This window comes from Herpailurus yagouaroundi, unplaced genomic scaffold (assembly GCF_014898765.1).
Source record: "Herpailurus yagouaroundi ecotype Mexico unplaced genomic scaffold, PumYag 428, whole genome shotgun sequence".
Classification (NCBI taxonomy): domain Eukaryota; kingdom Metazoa; phylum Chordata; class Mammalia; order Carnivora; family Felidae; genus Herpailurus; species Herpailurus yagouaroundi.
The window spans coordinates 5,737,902-5,761,877 of NW_024412645.1; the positions used below are offsets into that span (position 1 = coordinate 5,737,902).

The window sequence follows — 23,976 nt, forward strand, 5'->3', positions numbered from 1 at the left end:
AGCCCTGGGACCCATTTTCGTGCCCCCGGACACCGCGGCTGGCCTTGCTCCTGGGTGTAGACATCTCTACTCTCCCGCCAGCTCCTTAAGGACTCGATGTGGCTTCCTCCTTCCCTCCCTTCCTCTCCCCAGAGCACCCAGCACAGCCTCTTGCATATTGCAGGTACTCGATAAATGTTTACCAAATTTAGTCGAAATCACATCAACCAAACAACGTCTCCCTGCCCTTCGGTTTCAGTGCTCCGTCCTTCCCGTGAATGGCTTCCAAACAAGGAATGCAAAGGATGGCGTAGGATCATAAACCCCAGGGCGCCTGGGTGGCTCAGTCGGTTGGGCATCCAATTTCGGCTCAGGCCACGTTCTCATGGTTTGTGGGTTCAAACCCTGCATTGGGCTTTGTGCTGGAGGTGTGGAGCCTGCTTTGGATTCTCTGTCTCCCACTCTCTCTGTGCCCCTCCCCTGCTCACACACTCTCTCTCAAAGATAAATAAACATTAAAAAAATCATAAATCTTACTGGGGAAGACTCATCTGGTCCTATCTATTATACACTGGAAGGATTCTTTCCGTGCCAGACTCAAAGGATGGTCCCCCAGCAGTGACGGGGACCTCACTACCTGTGAGGTACAACACTCCTTCAAATGCTCCAGTGGGCATTCTTGTGTCCAAGTGAAATCTTTCCCCTCCTTAAATGCCTGCTCCTGGGAGCAGTGCAGCATGCATATAGCCCCTCCCTGACGATGGACCCTCCACCAGCCAGAAGCCATTAGGACCCCCCTAAGCCTTGTACTTAGCTCTTCCTACCTTTCCATAGGAGCCATGGTTTCGAGGTCTGTCACTGTTGTCCCCTCGTCTCATCCATCCCCTCCTTGGGGAACCCCTCTGGATGTCTTCCCGCCAGCCAGGACTCCTCTGGGCAGGAAGCCACACTTCCCCACCAGGCCCGATCACAGACCTCACGAAGAATGAAACCTCCCAATTCGGTACTCCCAATCTGAATTGGGGCTAAATACAGCTGGATTCACTTTTTTTTTTTATTTTTTAATGTTGGTTTTTTTTTTGAGAGAGAGAGAGAGAGAGAGAGAGAGAGAGAGTGAGCGGGGGAGGGGCAAAGAGGGGGGAGACAGAGAATCGGAGGCAGGCTCCAGGCTCCGAGCTGTCAGCACAGAGCCCGACGTGGGGCTCGAACTCATGCACCAGGAAATCATGACCTGAGCCAAAGTTGGACGCTTAACCGACCGAGCCACCCAGGCGCCCCCGGATTCACCTTATTAGCCCCAAATCGCACTGCTGGCATATTGTTAGTAATTAAATTTTCTGATCTTTTTTTTTTTTTTTTTTTTCAACGTTTATTTATTTTTGGGACAGAGAGAGACAGAGCATGAACGGGGGAGGGGCAGAGAGAGAGGGAGACACAGAATCTGAAGCAGGCTCCAGGCTCCGAGCCATCAGCCCAGAGCCCGACGCGGGGCTCGAACTCCCGGACCGCGAGATCGTGACCTGGCCGAAGTCGGACGCTCAACCGACGGCGCCACCCAGGCGCCCCTAAATTTTCTGATCTTTTTAAAAGCGGCGTCACACCAGATCATCCCCAATCTACACGCATGGACGTTATTATAAACAGACCAAAGAAGTTTCATTTCCCCTGTGACATGTTACTGGTGATTTTTGAATCTGGACTTGGCGTATGCAACGGTTTCGCCGATGCGCAGAATTTCATCATCTCACAGTTTTGCGAGTGTGGATTCCGCACCTCCAACCCCACCTCCAGAGGATGTCCAGAGACCCGGGCGCGTCGCCACACACTCACCACACGTGCAGAGGCTTTCCCACTCCCCACATCTTGCGTGGGAAGTGGTTTTCTCTGGTCTGTCTTGCAGAAACTCTCTAATTAGGTCAGTGAGTCCGATGACGTGAATTAGGCCCATCCAGGCTCCACAAATACAGTAACTCAATTAAGGCCCAACAGGGCTTGACTCTCTGAGAAATAACACAATTTAAGTTCCCCAGTGAAAACCAGGAGCAGAGAACAACTCGATTACCAGGGTCCTGGGGAAGCGGCCAGGGCACTTGGGACCTAATCTGGGGGGAAACATGGAGTCCGGCCGCCCTGTGGCATGTGCTAAACACCATGAGAAGATGTGGCCGTGCTCCACGAGGCTTCCCGGTGGAAATGTGAAAAGCCCAGCAAACGATCAGACCCGTTTCACAGCAGAACCATGAGAGGGGGAACCCTGACCAGGAAATTTTAACATGAAGTGCTTTCTGTATCTTTGTGAATGAGGAATAACCAAAACCATATTTGCAAAACTTCAAGAGTCCCACTCCAGTTGGCTGCAAATTCTTAAACATTAATGGAAGTGTTAACATAATCGTTGTGTTCAAAGGGAGAACATATTTTGACAGTGCTTTCATTTCATAATCCTTCCGCTCTATTTCACCATCTTTGGTGGCTGAGAACTAACACCGATTAATTAAAAACACAGAATTACGCAGTTTCATTTTTGTGTTCGAGAAAAAAAAAAAAGGCACAAATTAACTTCAGCATGCTTACGAATAAATGCACGCTTTTAAAATCAGTTTGCTTTGGATCTTGGGTCCTTTCTTGTGACCCTCAAAATGCATTACGTGGGTGAGACAATCATGAGTAACTGATTCCTAGCGGAAGAAAAAGTATCCTACCTTCTTCAGTGATTCACATTTTTTTAAATTTTTTTTTTTCCAACGTTTATTTATTTTTGGGACAGAGAGAGACAGAGCATGAACGGGGGAGGGGCAGAGAGAGAGGGAGACACAGAATCGGAAACAGGCTCCAGGCTCCGAGCCATCAGCCCAGAGCCTGACGTGGGGCTCGAACTCCCGGACCGCGAGATCGTGACCTGGCTGAAGTCGGAGGCTTAACCGACTGCGCCACCCAGGTGCCCCAGTGATTCACATTTTAAAAGAACACTTGTGCTCCCAAATCAGGGTCCTCGATGGGGCTATTTCAAAGCAGTCTTTTTTTTTTTTTTTTTTCTTAGGTTTGAATGTGTTGGCATGGAACAAAAATATGAACCTGTAAGCTTCTGCCTAAAAGTTTCCGGGCACAAAGCTCTCCCTTCTACGAGGCAGGAAGAGCCAGGGTCACCATCCAGGTTACCATGTGTGATCCAAGAGGATGTGAGGCCCAGTGATGTCTAACCAGCCTGGATGCTGATCCCGGGACACGCCATGGCAGCAGTTTGAAAAGGATGCGGTTCACTCACCCTCTGAGAAGTTTGAAAAGCATGCAGCCCAGGGAGAACCAGTCAGCACTGCTGTCATACGCCGTCCCCTTCTGCAGCACCTCGGGAGCCATGTACCCATGGGTGCCACTAGGGAGAAGAAAGTGTACACGCAGTTAGGAAGGCATGCCCACCTTAGGAAATGTCAACAGCTCGACAAGGGGTTCAGACGCCATTTGTTAAATGGCAGCGGCCGTAAAGGAGGCGGAGGGGACGATGGGGGGCCCGCCCAACGTGAGCCATGCAGCACCCAATGGGAAATCGACCGTTTCCGTCTTCGTTAGTGTAGGAGTGAATATAAACAAATGACAGTATGAGGTAAACGTGAGAGAACGCAAGGTCCGGTCTGGGAGGGGAAATCTGAACCATGTTGGTCTTCCTGCACTACCGCGATGGAGAGCTAGAGGGTCTCCTGCCCGGTCCAGAGCTCCAGTGAGGCTGCACAAGGGGCAGAGGTGAAGTGGGGGAGGGGACGATAAGCGGGCACCTACAGGTGGTGCCACGGACCAGAAGGGATGGGGACATCCCTCCTGTGTGGTGCCACCCTCTGTGCCGAGGACCTGGGCGGACACATGGTAAGCGTGGGGGCTACTTACTCACAGAGACAGCGACAGACCCTGAGGGAGTGGGGAAGAAGACGGGCACAAGCCGGCAGGTACAAAAGACAGAGAAATCCAGAGCACCCAGGTGGCTCAGTAGGTTATGAATCCGACTTTTTTTTTTTTAACATTTATTCATTTTTTGAGAGAGAGAGAGAGAGAGAGAGAGAGACAATGTGAGCAGGGGAGGGACAGAGAAAGGGAGACACAGAATCTGGAGCAGGCTCCAGGCTCCGAGCTGTCAGCACAGAGCCCGAAGCGGGGCTCAAATGCACGAACCAGGAAGGAGATCCTGACCAGAGCCGAAGTTGGATGCTTAACTGACTAAACCACTCAGGCACCCCTAAGTGGTTGACTCTTGATCTCAGCTCAGATCAAAATCTCACAGTTTGTGAGATCAAGCCCTGCGTTGGGCTCTGCACTGACAGCGTACAGCCTGCTTGGGATCTCTCTCTTTCTGTCCCACGCCCTGCCCCCCACTCTCTCTCTTAAAATAAACTTAAAAAAATTTTTAAAAAGTAAAAAAGATAGAGAAACCCTGTGTCAGGTTTTAAGGGCTACTGACACGTCAGAGGACCCGGCTAAGCAAATGTGAGGATGCTTTTCAGAAGCTGAAAGATTTGGGAGGACAACCGTTTTATCTGCAACTTGCACTCTTCTGCAACTTCGAATCCCCTCCCATTGGTTGATTCTGGGCTCCTCCTTAAGGATCCGAGTGTGCACTGTTCCATCTAGGAGAGCAAGAGGGGGCTCACGGGGGCTTGCAAAGACGCAGCCCGACAGGGCACCTGCAAAAGCCACACCCTCCAACCTGTCCACCCCTCACTGATCTTCTTCCCAGACAAGACGGGTGATAAGACAACACTTCATTGCGCAAGGTTGCCGTGTGGATTACATATACGTGATGGGTTAAGAACAGTCCTGGCACAGAAGAACTCAATCCACGTCAGGGCCTTTAATCTCTACTCTTATTATAATCACTTTTAAGTTATGCTCACTGAGAATCTGCTCAGAAAGTGCTCCTGGATCACTCATGATCATTACTGACCCAGGATCAGCACTGTGCCCAGAGCTCTCTGTCTAACGAGTTCTATTTGGAAGGCTGCTCTCAGACAGTGAACAGGGGCGCTGGTCCTTCACAGGCGGGTCCAGCACCAGCAGTAGCCCCACCATCCGGAATCCAAAGTCTGATGGCATAAGGTCACCTAGCCACACTGTGAGGGTACTGGAGATTTCTATGAGGGGTCTCCAAACCAGTCTCTGGGAAGGGTTAATTTCAGTGTTGCCCGGACAGACCTTTGTCGTGAATTGTGAGCCTATGATTCTTGGGATCAGAACCCAATTCTGGAAAGGGAAAGTACAGCGAGGGTAAACACAATAGGTTAATGCAGATCAGCTCTCTAAGATGATGACACTGGCCACAATAGGAGCCAAATACCGGTCCACCTGCCCCCATGGCTTTCTGACTCTGCCCGCATGGCAGCTACTGATGCTTCCTGACAACACTGTCCCCTGACGATCCGAACTACTACAAATACTGAAAGAACACGTGAAGGTTTTGAGAACACTGTGACATGAGATGCAACTTTGTGTTCTTACAGCAAATAAGCTGGAACTCAAATCGGGCACTGGTAATCTGTTCAATTACAGAAGTTTTTGACTTTTCGGGGCCACTGCACAGTTAACTTTCCATTTACAATAATTCTTGATCCCGTCATTAAATGGACTAAACCTAAGCCCAAACTGGGGACCTCAACCACAACACTTCTTGTAGGTGGACCAGCCAGATGGAGTCCAGGGATCACATCTACATTTCTGAAAAGACTCGAGAAACCAAGTCCAGGGTGAAATTCTGGCCCTAAATTACTCATCGAGCCTCCGGGAGGTCGCCTGAGTATAAGCTCTGGAGACCGAAATGGACTGCAATTCTAGCCCCACAATGTGCCAGGGCTGTGACCTTGATTTCTCTGGACTTCAGGGACCGTACCATAAAGTAGATAATTCTACCTATAACGTCTGGTGCTTCTATGAAGATCATAGCGTATTCACAGCAGCTGAGCACGCCTGGGACAGCGGATGTTCAACCGATGACACGGTGAGCGCTGTGGCTCCTGGCACACCACCACCCACTCAAGGGCCACCTCCCGCACAGCCGGCTCCAAGGGTCCCCACAGCATTGCCTGCTCCTAGCACCCGGCCAATGTCACATTAAAAACTTGCCGTATTAGTCGGTTGACTTGACCTTCACAACAATCAGACGAAATAAACTTTGTTGTTATGTCCTTTTTAGAGAGGGGAGAAGGGAAGCACGGCTTGGAAGAGGATTCGAACCCAGATCTGCTGACTCAGAAGCCTGTTCCTATCCCAGTCATGCCCCTCTACTTAAAAAAAAAAGGATCTGGTTGCGCCTTTATCTTTTTTTTATAGTGGCCTCACTACGATCATGTAAGCGTAGAAACCAACCTTCCCACGTCTACCCCTTTTTGTAGCTGCTGCTGGAATCTTGAGAACAGCCCGCCTCCTGGGGCCGACAGGTGAATTACAGTAAGAAGCGGGTGCAGCTCTGTAAGGAAATAAATTAACGCCATCCCATCGCTGCAAGTTAATTCCTTTGCAAGATTAACTTTTCTGAGCTCTCGGATTCGTATTCGGTGGCGGCCACACTAAATTGAAGAAATTAGCATACCAAATGGCTGCAGCATTAAAAATTCAAACAACCCTCTTAAAAACGTCTGATGAACTTGCCGAGAGAAGCTTATACGACCACAAGTTCTGGCCTCGTAATTGTAAAGTGCCGGCAAAATGCGAACGCTGTTATCACAGCGCCCCGGCTTCTGAGGGAAGGGGGAAACGTGTTTACAGAATCGGTGCTATCCTCCGTTCACATCCGATCGGGGCCTCACAAGGCGCTTCTGATTTACCGCAGGCCCTCCTCCAACACCGCCACGCAGGGCCACCTCCAGACCCACAAAAAGAAGGGTCTGGGCTTTAGTTTCTGTATGGATGCGTGACAGGAGACCCCGGGGAGTTTCGTCAGCCCCATTCACCACAGAGATGAATGTCAGCTCCAGGTGGACAATGAAAATGTAATTTTCGGGGCGCCTGGGTGGCGCAGTCGGTTAAGCGTCCGACTTCAGCCAGGTCACGATCTCGCGGTCCGTGAGTTCGAGCCCCGCGTCGGGCTCTGGGCTGATGGCTCAGAGCCTGGAGCCTGTTTCCGATTCTGTGTCTCCCTCTCTCTCTGCCCCTCCCCCGTTCATGCTCTGTCTCTCTCTGTCCCAAAAATAAACAAAGGTTAAAAAAAAAAAAAAAAAGAAAATGTAATTTTCCAAGATTTCAGGGCTGAGAGTGATCCCTTTACAAAGAGAGAGGATAAAAGTAACACGCATCTGCTCTTCCACAAACCGCACACATGTCTACACTCTCCACTCCGATAAACTGATAGCCGAAGAAACAGAAATGACGCGTCATTCTGCTTCTGCGGAGCCCTGGTGTGGTAGCTTTACGCCCCTGTGTTCGAGCTTCCGGGGGAGCGGGGGAGGGGGGGCGTGCGGAGGGGTCGGGTGCTGGCTGGGGGCTGCGGGGCACGGGGTTCCCTCCACATGGTCTGCTGGAGGACTGATGTAATAAATGCTCCAGTCTACCATGACCTGCGAGCAGATGATTTGTGTTTTTAATTAAAAAAAAAAAAAAGAAAAAAGATTCCTAATTTCCCTTCGGGGGGGGAAAAAAAAAGCCATTTTGCAAATGAAGGAGAAAAGTAGCTGGAGAGAGACGCTCGACCTCTGGGCCTCCCTTGGAGCGTTCCACACAGATGCCTCTGCACCTTCCCAGGCACACAGGCTTCCCTTATCCGTAGGACAGACAACTTACAGGCATTTGCTACTGCCTCTACTTTACGGAGAAGACTGCGGTCAAGCAGGTAAACTGACTGACGAGGGTCACCCTGCCATCGTGGGCTCAGGTGTGCTGCAGAGATACCCCGGCCCCTGACATCACTCTCTGGGTCCATCCACGCTCCCCGCTTATCTCGTCTCCCATCGCCAGGGATTGGGGACCTGGCCCCCTCCCAGCATTACCACATATTAAGAATCACCTCTAGCAAGAAAAAGCAGGGGGAGCAAGTGACCAGATCGGGGCCTGAGCGAATCAACGCGTCGTGGAGAGAAACAGGAGTGAAGAGAGTTGATGTGGTACTCACACACTCGCATGTGGCTTCTTTTTGGAAAAGTCACAGGCAAGACCGAGATCGGATATCCTGACGTGTCCGTGTTCATCCAAGAGGATATTTGCAGGCTAAAGAGAAAGACAAGATGATCTTCAAGAGTCCCCAGACTGTCACCGGGCTTTGAGAATTTCTGAAACTATACACACTTGGTAATTTACCGTTTCATCTAAACACAAGTTCCATACTATCACATCCGAGTGGGGTATAACACGGGAAGTAACCCTTTTCACGTTCAAGTCCAGCAGGAAAGTGGCAATGACAGACACAAAAAGGAGCCTACTCATGAGATAAGGAGACACAGGGCAGGGAGCTTTGGGGGGGGGGGGGGGGGGCGGTGGTTATGACCACAGTTCATCAGATAGAAAGTAGTTTCTTTCCCCCGTGGGGACTGTGGCCCGGCCAGAGCAGCGCGCCTCTCCACAAAGGGAGTGAGCCCACCAGCTTCTTGGCTTCTGTGACCCACAAAGGGCTCTGGGAATGAGGCCACGAGGCACGGAACGGAAAGGAACCTCACGAGAATGTACAAACGCTGACCTAAGAAACCAGAACACTCCACAGTGCCACACCGATCTCGAACGGCATGCCTGTGGGTGCGTAATCAGAACACAGGACCCTACCGAATGACCCACAGTGGTTCTCAGCACAACTCCGATGACATATATCCGCTGACATTGGATTTAGCCGACATGAGCAAGGAAATCAAAGCTCCTCTCCCTAATACACGCTGAATTACAGTCATCTTAATATTTTTCTGCTGGAGATCAACTATTGTTTTGCTTGAAATAAAAATAATGGCATGCTATTATCAAACTAAAGCATGAATAATCATGAGCGACTAGAATTCAGTTTGAATAGAAATTAAATACCACTGCCTACTAAATAGCTTCGAAAACAAAAACAAGATACAGCATAGAGATGATTAGAGACCGGTTATAGATTTAAATTAAAATGTATTACAATAGGGCTTCAAGGGCCTTCAGCATGTATTGTATTCTCCTGCAAAACTCACGGAGCAGGGGAACAAACTGTCAGGTGCCAACCACTACCTAATTATTTCTAATTCAATGAAAATATATTTTTGTCTCCTTCATGCTCAGATGAAAACTAAGGGAGTAATTCTGTAACCTTGCAGAAAGCCTTAACTTGTACAAAGCATTTTGTGAAGAAAAAAAAAAGCCAAGAGGCTCAAAAAGAAAATACCATCTTTTAGATTCTTAGAAGGTAACTTTAAATTTTTTTTTTCAACATTTTTATTTATTTTGGGGACAGACAGAGACAGAGCATGAACGGGGGAGGGGCAGAGAGAGAGGGAGACACAGAATCGGAAACAGGCTCCAGGCTCCGAGCCATCAGCCCAGAGCCTGACGCGGGGCTCGAACTCCCGGACCGCGAGATCGTGACCTGGCTGAAGTCGGACGCTTAACCGACTGCGCCACCCAGGTGCCCCTAGAAGGTAACTTTAAAAAGCTAAGGCAGCCGATCAAAACATAGCTACTTAGAGAAAAGGAGCATAAGCTGTACATTTCAGTCGGTGGCCCTGGGTCTGTTCCAGAAGGAATCTGAAAGAGGAGGCAAACACGTCCTCCCGGACTGCTTTCTCTGTTTGGGACACTGTCTCTCCTCTCGTTTTTCTTCGCGTCAACATGTGCCCATTTATGTATCTGCCTGATCATTTCTATCATTTGTCAAGGTCTCTTTTGTCTCTATCCCGGTCTTCTCACCACAAGTGTCCCTATGGACATACTGAGCAAAACCCCAGCTCCCTCATAAACGCAGAACCCAGGACCGAGCATCGTGGTTCAGAAGGGGGAGACTCGGAATGCACTCACTGCCTTTTCTTCCCAGTCCAGGGAGAGTGAGAGTGGAGAAGCCCAGGCACCAACAGTCTAGGGCTCTGCAGTTCAAGGATCTACAAATCTGTTGGTGATTTTGAACACAGTCTTAAAACAATGTGAAACTCTCAGAGTGGCCTGCGGGGGGAAAGTTCTGCAGGCTGATTGGCCCTGCCTCGGAGGAGTTGTGGCTCAGCCGTTCTACGCCTCAGTTTACCGGTGTATGAATCCCAGAAGATGCATGCTCTTTGCTTGTTCAGTTTTGAACATCACGAGTTCTAACATAGAGCCATGGCCGAATCGGCTGCTTAGTGAACATTAAGTGCGTTACAATTAATTGTAAAATCAGCAACACCAAGTAACTCCTGGCTTGCTTTTCATTCATTAACCAATGAAAAACTTTTGAGTTAGTATGTGTGTTGCACCAGGCAGGGTAGGACACACGGGGTGGACAGTGACAACTAGGAAGGAAGGGAGTTCCTGGAACAGGGTTTAGGGTCTGGACAGATGGATACCACACAGAGGTGACTTCCCCGGGGCTCAGATGAGGAAAACGGCAGGTCCTATGAAAGAGAAGGGACCGGGGGCGCCTGGGTGGCGCAGTCGGTTGAGCGTCCGACTTCAGCCAGGTCACGATCTCGCGGTCCGTGAGTTCGAGCCCCACGTCGGGCTCTGCGCTGATGGCTCAGAGCCTGGAGCCTGTTTCCGATTCTGTGTCTCCCTCTCTCTCTGCCCCTCCCCCGTTCATGCTCTGTCTCTCTCTGTCCCAAAAAATAAATAAATGTTGAAAAAAAAAATTTAAAAAAAAAAAAAAAGAAAGAGAAGGGACCGTCTGGACACCCGTGACCACCATACCTACCGCACAGGTCCCGAAACCAGACTGCCTTACCTTCAAATCTCTGTAAACAACAAACCGATTGTGCATGTGCTCCAGCCCCAGGATGATTTCGGTGGCATAAAACCGCATCTCCTTCTCAGAAAATACCCCATGCTGGGAAAGGTGATAGTGCAAATCGCCCCCTGGAATCAGAGAAGGACAGGTCAAGGCAAAGCATGTTAATTTGCAAGAAACAAAAAACGTCATCGTAAATCGTTAGGACCCAGTACAAAAAGGCAAACTTAGCTCCTGCTTCGTATATATCTGTCTTTGACTTGCCTAGTCTGACAAAACACTTTCGAGAGTACAGAGGAAGCTTGTACATTGTTAACACTTAAATGCAGGGGTGGGTGGCCACAGCAATAGACAACGAAGCCATCATTCGCAGACTGGGAATCCAGCTCCCACATGTACCCTCGCAAGCTAACCTGCTTGGATCACTAACTTCCTGTCTAATGAACAGGTCATGACATGGTTGACCCAGTAGCCGGCTTGGCAACTGGCTCCGGGGACAATAAATGAATGAGCAAACAAACAAAACGATCATACCGAGAGACAGATGATAAAGCGGATGCAACCGTAAAATTGTAACTGGTGAAATCCAGGTAGGTGGGGATTTGGGTGTTCCCCGTACAATTTCTTCAGTTTTGCCCTGTGTTTGTAGTTTTCCATAATAAAACGTTTGGAAAAAATCAATTCCCATATGGGCTCAAGTTACACAGTGAGAGAATGCCACCAACAGGATAAGGGAATGTTCTCATAAGCTGTCAAGGAATAGCTTCTACTGATCTAGAAAAGTTCACGTGTGCCCACTGTATGGCCCTGCTTTTGTAAGCACCTTCCCTTCCACACACACGTGTTCCTGTAGAACCACTGGCAGGTCAAGATGTAAGATGTGCAGGATCCCAGAGGCCCCGTGCCCTTCCCTGTCAATGCCTCAGCCCCTGGCCCCTCGGTTAGGCCAAGGGGACTTCAATCTGACCTTCCACCATCCGTTCACCTTAACCGTTCTGAGAGTGCTAACCGTGGAATCACGCAGGACATGTGCTATGGTGTCTGGCTTCTTGGCCCACTATTAACGTCTGTGAAATTCCTCCACGCTGTTGAATAGGTCTGGCTTTGGGTCAAACCCTCCAAATGTAACCGAACTTCAAATGAACTTCCAAAAAAGGAAGCTGTGCATTTGTTGTCCCGGATGCCTTTTGCGTCAGCTCTTGTTACGGAAAACGCTTTGAGTACATGCCGTGTCACTCTCTAGCATTAGAAAGCTACTTTTTTAGCTAGAACTTTGTCGGCACTCATAGCTTACAAGACCAATTGACGGCTGGTCCGTCCAGCCAGAAGCCGGGCTGGCCCACAGCCAGTCCTTCAAAGTCGGCTTCCTAATATATCTTTGGCCTACGTTCTTATGAGGCATTTCATTCCTAAAAGTTGAGGGTTAGGAAACAAGCTAATTAAAGATCTAGGCCAGCTGCGTTCCAGAAGATGAAGTTTACGTCGTTTGTGAAAATCTCTTCCGGAAAGTGCAAACTTCCTGGTGAGAAACTGGGAGGGCGCAGAGGGGAATTTAAAATGAATTTCAATGGAAACTTGAAGAGCAGAAGGTTTCCTTAAATTTTGGGGGGAAACCCACTTATCCCAGAGACCCAAACTGCCGGCGTGTGCAGATCAGGGTGTGCTGAGGTCTCACATCACGGCCAAGTCTCTCCCTGCGCTCAGACTTCCTGCGTGTTGCTCACCGTTCATCAGATCCAAGATGAAGCATAGTTTATCTGGAGTATGGAAGGCATAGGTCATACAGACAATGAAAGGGCAGTCCTAGGGAGGAAAAAAAAAAGCCACAGTTTGTCAGAAAAACAAAAGCTGTCCCGGGTAGCACATCTTCTACCAGACAGCATCCACAGGTCTCGTCCATGCCGCTGCCCTGTGCGTTGAGCAGAGACCCCTCCTTAGGAACCTTAACCGTCCCACCAAAACGGATCTGGTTACATGACAAAATGCACACGGACAGAGTGGAGATGAATTCAAAGGTCTTGTCTCTCGCCAACTCAACCATGACCCTTCTATCTGCAGCTTCTTCAAAGGACCCAGACTCTACAGAAAGATATCGCTGCCCTGCCAGGCTCTCTGTTGCTCTACATTTTGGTTCTGGCTAGTCAAGTATCCGTTTCTCTCTCTGATTCTGAGGTTGGAAGAACCATACCCCAGTGGGAGGAAATATCTATACTACCGTCTTGAGACGCTGAGCATAAAAAGAGAACGCAGCTAGCTTTCAAAGTAGAAAAATACATCAGAGTCGGGGACTGAATAATTCAATTGTAAAGATGTCAGTTTTCCCTCAAAGTCATCTAGAAATTCTATGCAAGTTAAAAAAGAATTTTTAATGTTTTATTTATTCTCGAGAGAGAGAGTGCAAGCGGGAGTGGGGGAGGGACGGAGAGAGAGGCGGGAACAGAAGATCTGAAGCGGGCTCTGCGCTGACAGCAGCGAGCCCGATGCGGGGCTCGAATTCACAAAGTTTGATCATGACCTGAGCCAATATCGGATGCTCAACCAACTGAGCCACCCAGTCGCCCGGCTACAATTTTAATTAAAGTGAAAATTGAGCTGATTCCAAAATGTATATGGAGATGTGCACAGCCAGGAAAAATTCACTCTAGAAGAAAAAGCCAGAAAAGTCATAGTGCCAGATATTAAGACTTATTGTGTGTGTGTGTGTGTGTATATATATATATATATATGAATTATTTTATATATATTATATATATCTGTATTTTTATATTTATACTTATGTTTTATATATTATATATAAATATATATTTATATGTGTTTTATATATTATATATAAATATATATTTATATATATTTATATATTTACATATATTTATTTATGTATATTATATATAAATATGCATAATATGTATAAATATATATATTTTTAATGTTTATTTTTGAGAGAGAGAGAGAGACAGAGAGAGAGAGAGAGATAGAGTGTGAGCAAGGGTGGGGCAGAGAACGAGGGGGACACAGAATCCGAAGCAGGTTCCAGGCTCTGAGCTGTCAGCGCAGAGCCGGATGCGGGGCTCGAACCCATGAACTGTGAGATCGTGGCCTGAGCCAAAGTCTGAAACTTAACTGACTGAGCCACTCACGTGCCCCAAAAGTTATTATAAAGCAACAGTAAATCAGACAGTGTGGTAGTGGCCCAAGAACAGACAGACCAACAGAACAGAAGAGAGAATCCTGACATAGACTCACACACAAATGGTCAACCGATTTGTGATAAAGTGACACAACAGGGTGGGGGGAAAGGATGGCCCTTCCGTGATATGCGGGAACAAATGGATATTTGTACAACAGAATGTGAATGCCCGCCCCTACCTCACGCCACACACTGAAGTCAACTTCAGGACGACAAAGATCTGAAGGGAAAACAATAAATATTCTAGAGGAAAGCAAAAGAGAGTATCTTTGTGACCCTAGGGTAAGTAAAGATTTCTCAGGCCACCCAAAAGCACTAATGGGGGAAGTACTGCTAAACTGCACAAAAATAAAATCAAGAACTTCTGGCCTTCAGAAAACACTATCAAGAGAGTAAAAAGGCAAGTCACAGAATAGGAAAAGACATCTGCAATCCATACATGCAGAAAGGACTCATACTTAGAATACATAAAGAGCTCTCATAAATCAATAAAGGAAAAGGCAAACGACCCAACAGAGCAGTGGCAAAAAACGGCAATAGTAGGAGTAATAATAACAATATAAATGAACAAACCAGCCAACAAACCAATAAAGGCACTAAACATCGGAGGGTCATCGAATGGCTCACAAGCCGATGGACAGGTGCTGGGCGTCAGCGGTCACCAAGGAGATGTGTCCTCACAGTGTGTTATCGCTAAACCCCAAGAGAATGGGCAAAATCAAAAAGACCACCAAGGCCAAGTGGCTGGAAAGACAGGGTGTAAACGGAACCCCCACATACGGCACCCAGGAGCGCATGGTGCCAACAACTGCTCTGGCAGCTGGTCGGGGCCATCTGCCGAAACTGGGCCCCGTGTGCAAGCCCCAGGCGTCAGCACTTCCACCGCCAGCTGCACACCTCACAGCAGCCCGTACCCAACGTGCTCTAAGAGAACTGCAAGAGAATGCTCCTCGCAGCACTGTTCACAGGAGCCCCAAGCGGCAAGTAACCCGGATGTCTACCGGTAATTAGAACAGATGCGTGAACCGCGGTCACTTTGTGCGGGGGAATGCTACACAGCAAGGGTCAGCAAGTTTGTGTACAAGGGGCTAGACACGAATTATTTTCGGTTTTGCAGGCTCCAGGCCACCTCTGTCACACATCCTTTGTTTATTTTCCGTACAATGCCTCAGGAACGGAAAACCCATTGCCAGTCCACGGGCCCTACAGAAAAAAAGGCCGCAAGCTAGATCTGGTCCGGCGGCCATACGCAGGTTGCAGACCTCTGCTACGTAGCCGCAGAATGTACCATGGCCACGTGCGATGATGCAGGTGAATCTCACAAGCCACGCTGAGTGAGAGAAGCCAGATGAGAGAGGGCACATGTATACCAAGTTCAAACACAGGCAAAGCCAAATTAAATGACAGTGTTAGATGTCTGGGTAGTAGTTAACCTGGGCGCGGGGTAGGTGACTGGAAGAGGCACAAGACTTCAGGAATATGAGTAACTTTATTTTATTTTATTTATCTATTTATTTATTTATTTATTATTTTTAATGTTTATTTTTGAGAGAGAGCATAAGCGGGGAGGGGCAAAGAGAGAGAGAGAGAGAGAGAGAGAGAGAGAGAGAGATTAGGGACAGAGGATCTGAAGGCAGGCTCTGCACCGACAGCAGTGAGCCCGACGCAGGGCTCAAACTCACAAACGGCAAGATCACGACTGGCGCCGAAGTTGGATGCTCAACCGACTGAGCCACCCAGGTGCCCCAAGGAATACGACTAACTTTCTATCCCTTGATCTGAGTGCTGGATACATGCTTGTGTTCCCTTGTGAAAACTCCTCAGTGCTAAGCCAGATCTATAACTGGGTCCATTTAGATTCTTTATATACACTGTATACTCACCACTCAACTGATTAAAATAGAAACTGGCCAAAAAAACACCCCGCATCTATATCCACTTTCTTAACAGAAACAAAAAAATCATTAAATTCCACAGAAAATAGTCAGGTTTCAACAGAATAATCTATACACTGAATCTGCATCATCCAAACCTCTGTATTAAGGGCATACTGATGCATCTGACTCCTTTCTATACCCGAGGTTCATGAACTTGAATACAATTTCCATGTATCTTCCGGAATGAACTACAAATTTCATTTTGTGATTACCTAGTTTGCCTTAAAACACCGTTGAGATGGTATTAGTGATTACTGGTTTCAAGGCTGATTTTGCTTTAAACAGGCAAAATGAAAGTGCTTTCCTTTTTCTGTTAAAAGCCATGTGGCCTTCCTGGAGGTGGGGGGCACCCTCCCACTTGGAAGCCCTTAGGGAACCACCTTTTTAATAGCCTGCTGAAGATGGCTCATTCTTCTCCTTCTTGAACGGGGCTCCCCACACACTCTGGTTCCTGATCCGATGAGCAATTCATCTGTAGAGCAGAGAGGCGGGTGGACCCCGAACTTAGTGAGGCCAGAGTCCTTCCCAGCTCCAGAGGGCATCTGTACTCACTCCACCAAGGAGACGGTGGGCCCTGCGAAGGGGTATTTCTGAACACAATGGGATATGATCCTTCTAATGGTAGCCCCAAGGAAATGGCAAAAGGCGAACAAAATAGGTTCACTTAAGATCATATGTTATCAAGAAGGGACATGAACTGTAGATTTAGCATCACAGGCTTTCTGAACAGGAAGGGCTCTTTAAAAAAAAAAAAAATCACCTGGTCCTGCGTGTTTAGTTTTAAAATAAAGAAACTAAGGCCCTAAAAAGGGGAAATGACTTGCCTGAGGTCACAAAGAAATGTGGTAGCCAGCCAGGATTTCAACCCCCAGTCTCCTGACCCTCTCCAGGGTTCTATGTTACTTACACTGCTCACAAAGGCTGGGCTTCTGTGGCAAAGTCAAGTAAGAGCTCAGTTAAAGGGATGCGATTCAGTTATCTGTATGCTGACTGCAATCCGTCACCTCTCAGGTGCTGGGCAGATACCACACCAGGTCTCGTGGGAAGCTCGAGACGCAAAGAACCAAATACCGACCAGTGTGAAAAAATGGCAGTTCGGCGATGGGGCTGATACAGTTGTGAACATCATTATGGTTAAGATGTTCTGCCTTGATTACAAATTAAAGGCAGTAAGAACTAAAGGGCCTCGTAGAGGTAGACCCTCAGCAAGGAACTGTCTTCTTTGATTTCCTACCGGTACCGAGCAAAACAGCTTGTATTTTTGCAGGAACTCTGCAAAACTGTGATAAAATACAGCACGAAGTATTTCTTCAAGAAAATTCTCCACCTTGCAGTCAGGAGGAGGCTTCTGTTAACTTCCTGCTTAAAACACTTTGTCTCCAATTGCTAAAAGATTTTTTTTCCTTTTTTAAATCCTCAGTATTGGCCTAGAAAGCTCTTTACAGGCTGGCCTGGCCTGTCGGTCTCCCTCTCCACTCCAACTTCATCTGGAGCTATGCACGCACCACTCGAGACCCCAGCTCAGCTGACCTTCTCCAAAGTCTGCAAAGCCTCCTGAAGCGCCCAGGACCCAGACAAGCACTGACACCTCCTGTGACCTCTGAGGACTATCCCTTGTCACCTCCTCCCTGCTAAGTGCCTCCTGAGCACCGGGCACCTTCTAGAGGTGTCCTGATTACTTATACATTTCTGAGATCATGCGAACACTACCACCTTCCCTCATTCTGTGTAGCTCTGAAAGAGCAGGGACCAAAGTCACAGTTTGGGACCCTCCATCCTGCAGGAGAATGCCTGGCATGATCTAGGCACAGAAACGTGTTTCAAGGAATGAATGACACTTCGGAGGACACTATGTGACTGTTTAATGAAGGTGCTGACTGTTCCTTCTCAGCTATGGACATTCTCACCTGTGGACATACTTATCCTAGTTCTTAATCCTAAAGATTACCCTTTTACTATTCTAGAATCAAACTGGGAATGGTACTGCCACTGTCTCTTTGAAAGGTTGGGGGAAGAAACACTCAACTTGAAATTGGAAGGAAAAACAGGCAAACAAACAAAAAAACCCTCCCAATATAAGGAAAACTGTAATGAGGGACGGCGGTCCAGTCCACGCCAACAGGCTGATCTTAAGTGTAGCCTAGTGAGGTGATTTTAACTTAAAGATGATTAAAGAACCAGAAAAAGTGGCCTTTGATTAGCAAAAAAGGAAAAAATTGCAAATAGTGTTGTTACAGCACTTTTGGTTAAATTATGTATTGATAAGTAAAAAACATCAACCTCTAATTCCCCAAAAATGAAACCAAACAAAAAGGCTTGATACTTGAATTAAAAATATAAATAATTCTTTTAAATTAGCTCAAAGTAGTAGACCAATTTTTTATTTCTTCCCGTAGAGGGTTAAGATGGGTGAAGAATGACCGATACATCTACATAACCATATTCCCCCTCGCCTGAAAAAAGTAACTATAAAAATGCTATGTGAAAACTGTATGTATATTTCTTCAACACTCCCAACGTTTTCCCCACAGGCCTTCTCGAGAATAAACATGCAAGGTGTGGAGATGGCTCATGAAAAATTAATATTCTAATTACCACTTAAAATCTGCAGTAAGGGCACACCCATGTTTGAAATTTAAGGCGATGACATTTCCAATAGACACTAGAAACCAATGCCATTCTTACTGATTCCAACAGTGTGCGAGCTGCTCAGCTTCGGTTCCAGGTAGGTGCAAACGCGGTCACGCACTCAACACGACTCTTACTTGAAATGCTCAATGTCCAGATGTTAGGAGGCAGAGGCACATAGTTAGAGATTATTTATAGCTACAGTGTTCTTTTTTTTATTATGGTTGAGCCAAATTATGAGAATCCTTTACTTCGGTAGCACATAACCTTTCTGAAACTGCTTCAAACGAACCCCAGGAAAACATACACCACAATACATTAAATATAGGTGCTAACCAAAAAACACAGAGCTTAGAAGGTGATCGTAAGACAGGAACACTAGTCAGAGGGTCCATAGACTCTGGCTAAGGAAATTAACCCCTCCGGGTGTCGGGTTCCTTGCTTACTAGTCGAAAAGGGTTCTTTGATTCACCATTAAAGTCTGATTCCTTTATCCTTTGGGTGAGAATGAGCGTGTTTAGAAACCAGCTAGGCTATTGGGAGGCCACACCCTCCCCAATATATCTCACTGCAAATAAACCTTCTTGGCTTGGTGATTAGCTTTAAATTCACAGGGGGAGGCACTCAGCATGCGTCTGGCCACTCCACCCTCATTTCCTGCCCTTCCCTTGGAGACCCGGAGTCCCTGACCCCCTCTGCACGCTGGATGGCAGGCCCTCTGGCACACGCAGGACTGCCCAGGTTTCTGGGACACTGAGTTTTTCTGGGTGTCTTCATACCCATCTGTTCAAATACAGAAACGCCAAGGTTCATACCGTTCACTGCAAAAACGGCCAGAATGGGATCCTGTTTTGCAAGAAGTCACGGGGCAGAAGTTTTTGACACAGGCTGAGCTAAAAATGCTAGGCTGATGGACAAATAAACTGTCCCACAGGTGGAAACACCGTTTTGGAAATGGAAATGACCGAAGTCCACGGCAGCAGGTGAAAAGCAGCCAAGGGCCCCGAAGACAGAGCCACCTGCTCCTGATGGCGCATAGCCCCAAGTGCAATTCGGACTTGAGTAATCCAAGATGCTTCCTCTCTATCTGTTTACAAAGGACGAGAGCGACTTTCCTTGTACTCCAGCTTCTCTGGGTCAGTCCTCCGTCATGCACTCAGTTCTTGACTAGACTCAAGTGATTTCGTTGCCGCTGCCACGATTATTTCCTGCCATCTCGGCAACCACGTTCCGCAGAGAGGAAAGTCATAAAACGGCCACTAAAGGGAGACGTCGTGGGTGTGCATAATGATGGTTGCTAGCACTTTTCCAACTCCCAAATTAAACAGAGATAATATGCGGATTCTACACTATTTATATTAACTTAGTGCTGCTTTTCCCTGCTATAAACGCTCACTCACCCGAAAACTGGCTGGCTGCATAATTTGCCGGGAAAGAATGCCTGCATTTTAAATAAATTGTCTCGATCTGGAAAACCGAGCAACCAGCAAAGACCAGAGCAAGCAGTGCTCCAAACGGAATACTCACCCCTGTGCTCACAAGAGACAACATAATCCTCTCATTTAAGGCTAATGTTTCTCCTTGTTTCATCTTGATCCTCTTCTTATCCAGGCATTTCATTGCGTACCTGGAAACATAAATGTTATTGAAAGAGCTGCGCTGGAAAGAATCCAAGCTGCTTTAAACGATCCATGTCGTACCGGGGAAAGTTTCTAAAGACTCGGGAAGTGTTTGAAAGAAGCAAAATGGTACTTGCTGACTGTCATGCAAAAAAAAAAAAAGAAAAAAATTATAAAAAAGAAATATTTATAACAAATGTATTTTTTAAATTTTGCACGCATTAAGAAAACATTTCAACGTGGAGCGTCCCTCCTCACTCCTTGGGTGGGGGTGGCACACAGTAAGCTCCTTTCCGAGAGGACCGTGTGGAGGAGAGGGGACAGTGACGTTATGGTGGAGAAGCCTGACAAACGCGACCTCAAGTAGGCGGTCAAGGTCAGCATCAACAGTGAGGAGTCATGTTGACGACGGGCACCCACGATAGGACGCGATGAGAATGGTGTTCTGCCACTGGGGTCTTCCTTCCAAAAGCCCACAGCCCCAGTATAACCAGGAGGAAAGCCATGTCTAAACTGGAAGACATCATACAATACACCTGGCCACGGGTCCTCAAAGCAGCACAGACCATCAGAAACAAGGAGAGTCCAAGAAACTACACAGTCTAAAGGAGCCTAAGGGGACGAGAGGACTTAAATGTAACACGGGATCTGGTTAACACAAAAGGCCATTGGGTAAAGAGTAAAGTAAAAAAGTAAAGGGGCGCCTGGGTGGCTCAGACGGTTAAGCGTCCAACTTATGCTCACAGTTCGTGGGTTCGAGCCCCGCATCGGGCTCTGTGCTGACAGCTCGGAGCCTGTTTCAGATTCTGTGTCTCCCTCTCTCTCTGCCCCTCCCCTGCTCATGCTCTCTCTCTGTCTCTCACAGATAAATGAACATTAAAAAAAAATTTTTTTAAAGTAAAGTAAAAAAACCCCAAAAAAGTAGAAACTTCAGTGAATAATAATGTATATTAGTTCATTTGTTAGGACAAATGTTCCATAGTAACGTAAGACAGAGATACTGGGTGTGTTTTTGAACCCTTTCTGTAAACCTAAAATTAGGTGTCAAAAATAAAATTCGAAGTAAAAAGGTATCAGGGGCGCCAGGGTGGCTCAGTCGGTTAAGCATCCATCGGCCTCTTGATTTTGGCTCAGGTCATGATCTTATGGTTTGTGAGATCAAGCCCTGCTTTCGGCTCCATGCTGGGTGCAGGGCCTGCTTGGGATTCTCGATCTCCCTCCCTCTCTGCTTCTCCCTCATGCACTTACTCTCTCTCAAAAATAAATAACATAACATAACATAACATAACATAACATAACATAACATAAAATAAAATGTTTCTTTAAAAAATTTTAAATCAAAATAAAGCTTAAAAACTTAAGCAATAATTAAGATATTAATACCATTACACAAATAGAAGTTCCAGTTAAATGAGAACCTGAAGTAGAGGGATGTGAATAAATTTGGTGAAAATAAAACTTTGAGGGGCGCCTGGGTGGCGCAGTCGGTTAAGCGTCCGACTTCAGCCAGGTCACGATCTCGCGGTCTGTGACTTCGAGCCCCGTGTCAGGCTCTGGGCTGATGGCTCAGAGCCTGGAGCCTGTTTCTGATTCTGTGTCTCCCTCTCTCTCTGCCCCTCCCCCGTTCATGCTCTGTCTCTCTCTGTCCCAAAAATAAATAAAACGATGAAAAAGAAAAAAAAGAAAAAAAAATTTTAAAAACTTTGGACATATTGTTGTTTAGTTGCTACTGTGTGTTGCAGTAGTGTGCGTAATATTTAGCTTTTAGGAACTGTGATTTCAGCAGTGGTCAAGATTTTGCAAGAGTGCAGAGGGCAAGACTCAAACACTGGCAACCAACAAAATGAAAAGGGACGGCCCATGCTCAAAAAGGCACGTTCTAAAATGCTGTTTGATTGGTTTGTTTTTAGTTTTTTTAAGTAATCTCTGCACCCAGCGTGGGGCTCCAATGGACCACCTGGAGATCAAGAGTCACATGCTCCACTCACTGAGCCCACCAGGCAGCCCTGATTTGTTTTTAATCTGGATATTGAAGTTATCGTATTTTCAAATAATAAAAAGAATCCGTTAAGACTTTCATATAAAAGTTGGTGGAGAAGAAAGAGCTGACAACTTAAGCTTTTTGAAGCCTTGGAACAAACTTCTATTAAGGTAATGCAGACATGCTATTTGGCATTCTCTATAATTCTCTTTAACCGCAGGTTAAAGAAAGAAGGATGATTTGTCAGCAGCACAGCAGAAAGCTGAGAGGACATTTTCACAGGGGCCTCGGGGGCTTCAGAACTCTGTGTGTGACTGTAAGTCCCACTTTACAAGGCCCCGGCACACAATGTGGATGTTTGTCTGGCTGTGACGGGACACAGAAAATCCACTTGTTTCTAACCGATCATAACTCACAATGTTATGACTTAGCAAAAGAGAGAGGGATGTTCAAATTTGATATTTGCTTTTCTTTTTAGAGAGAGAGAGAGAGTGCGTGCACAGGAGCAGCATAGAGTGGGTGGTGGGGAGAGAGAGAAAGTGGTTGAGAATGTCAAGCAGGTTCCACGTCCCTCCCGGAGCCCGACATGGAGCTCGATCCCCCAACTCTGGGATCGTGACCTGAGCTGAAATCAAGAGGCAATGCTCCACCGAGCGAGCTACCCAGCCGCCCCCAAATTTGGTAATTTTATCGACTCTCCCAGGAGCTCTTTATAACAAATCCACTGATGGAGACGTTAATGTGCTTAGTTAAGGGATTACACATGAGAACATATGAAGTAACGTGTTCTTCATTCAAGTTCTATGATGAATTTTCAAACTGTGTCCTACTGCTTCTATCACTAGCCCCTACCAGGCTGGCGTTTGGAAGAACGTTCAAACTGCAGACCAGAGAAACTGGCACACACGGGCCTTGAGCCCCTGGGTTAATTAAGCCAGTTGGCTGCCACTGGCTTCTAAGCGAGGTGGGTGGCAGTTCACGGATGGGCGCCAGGATCCACAGGGACTGAGCCTGGCCGCTTCCTAGCCGTGGGACTCCCCGGTAAGTGTCTACCCTTGTCCTAGAAAGTGGGAGACAGTTTTCCACACACAGAGAATAGCGTGAAATAACCAACGTAATGCAGGGACACACGGTGACATTATTGACTTGCACATCATGTGGCAGATTAGCGGATCTCCTAAACACCTGGGCCGTGAGGAAGGCAAGCGAACACATTTGGTGAAATGGAAGCGCCAAAGGAAGAGCAACACTTAGCGTCAAAGTCCACCGCGGGAGTACAGAATCGGGACGAGAGACGGGGCCGCAGAGGACTGTTCGCTAATACGGACTGTGGAACAGGCAGTTATCTGCAGGCTTTACGATGTACCATCCCGTTCAATTCTCACAACCGGGAAGTATTTTCCCCACCCTACAGACTTGGGCGCAGAGGCCGAGAGAAGGCACAAACCTCGTGCCGGCCGGAAAGCGGAAGCCGGGTCTGACCCAGCCATGGGACGCCAGGGCCCCCACTCTGCATCACCAGGCCATCCTGTCTCAGCAGGGCACCAGACTTCAGATGCCCGAGTGCCAGACCCTGGGTTCACCCCACGCAGGGCCCCAAAACAGGAAGACCAGTGGGTGTAAGTTAGTGAAGGTGAATTCCAGCCCCCACCTACTAAAGATCGTGCCAGTTACTGGACCTGTCTGAAAACTAAGAGGGCCACCTGGCAAGGCCGTCAGTGCCCGATCACGGGGAGGACCCGAGCAGAGGCTGAGTGATGACCCGGCGGTGGGGGGAGAAGGACACTGAATTCGCTGACCCCAATTACTCC

General features: G+C 47.5%; 1 protein-coding gene across 3 annotated transcripts in view; it reads right to left on the minus strand.

The window, feature by feature from the left end:
* Positions 1-23,976, minus strand: part of GRK3 (G protein-coupled receptor kinase 3) — a 103,344-nt gene that overhangs the window by 21,924 nt on the left and 57,444 nt on the right. For all 3 annotated transcript variants that reach the window (XM_040463906.1, XM_040463907.1, XM_040463908.1), the window contains 5 exons: positions 20,093-20,192; positions 12,538-12,616; positions 10,811-10,941; positions 8,063-8,157; positions 3,245-3,352 (listed from right to left, as the gene is read on the minus strand). In XM_040463906.1, coding sequence (XP_040319840.1) covers positions 3,245-3,352; positions 8,063-8,157; positions 10,811-10,941; positions 12,538-12,616; positions 20,093-20,192 — 513 coding nt within the window. The remainder of the gene's footprint in view (positions 1-3,244; positions 3,353-8,062; positions 8,158-10,810; positions 10,942-12,537; positions 12,617-20,092; positions 20,193-23,976) is intronic.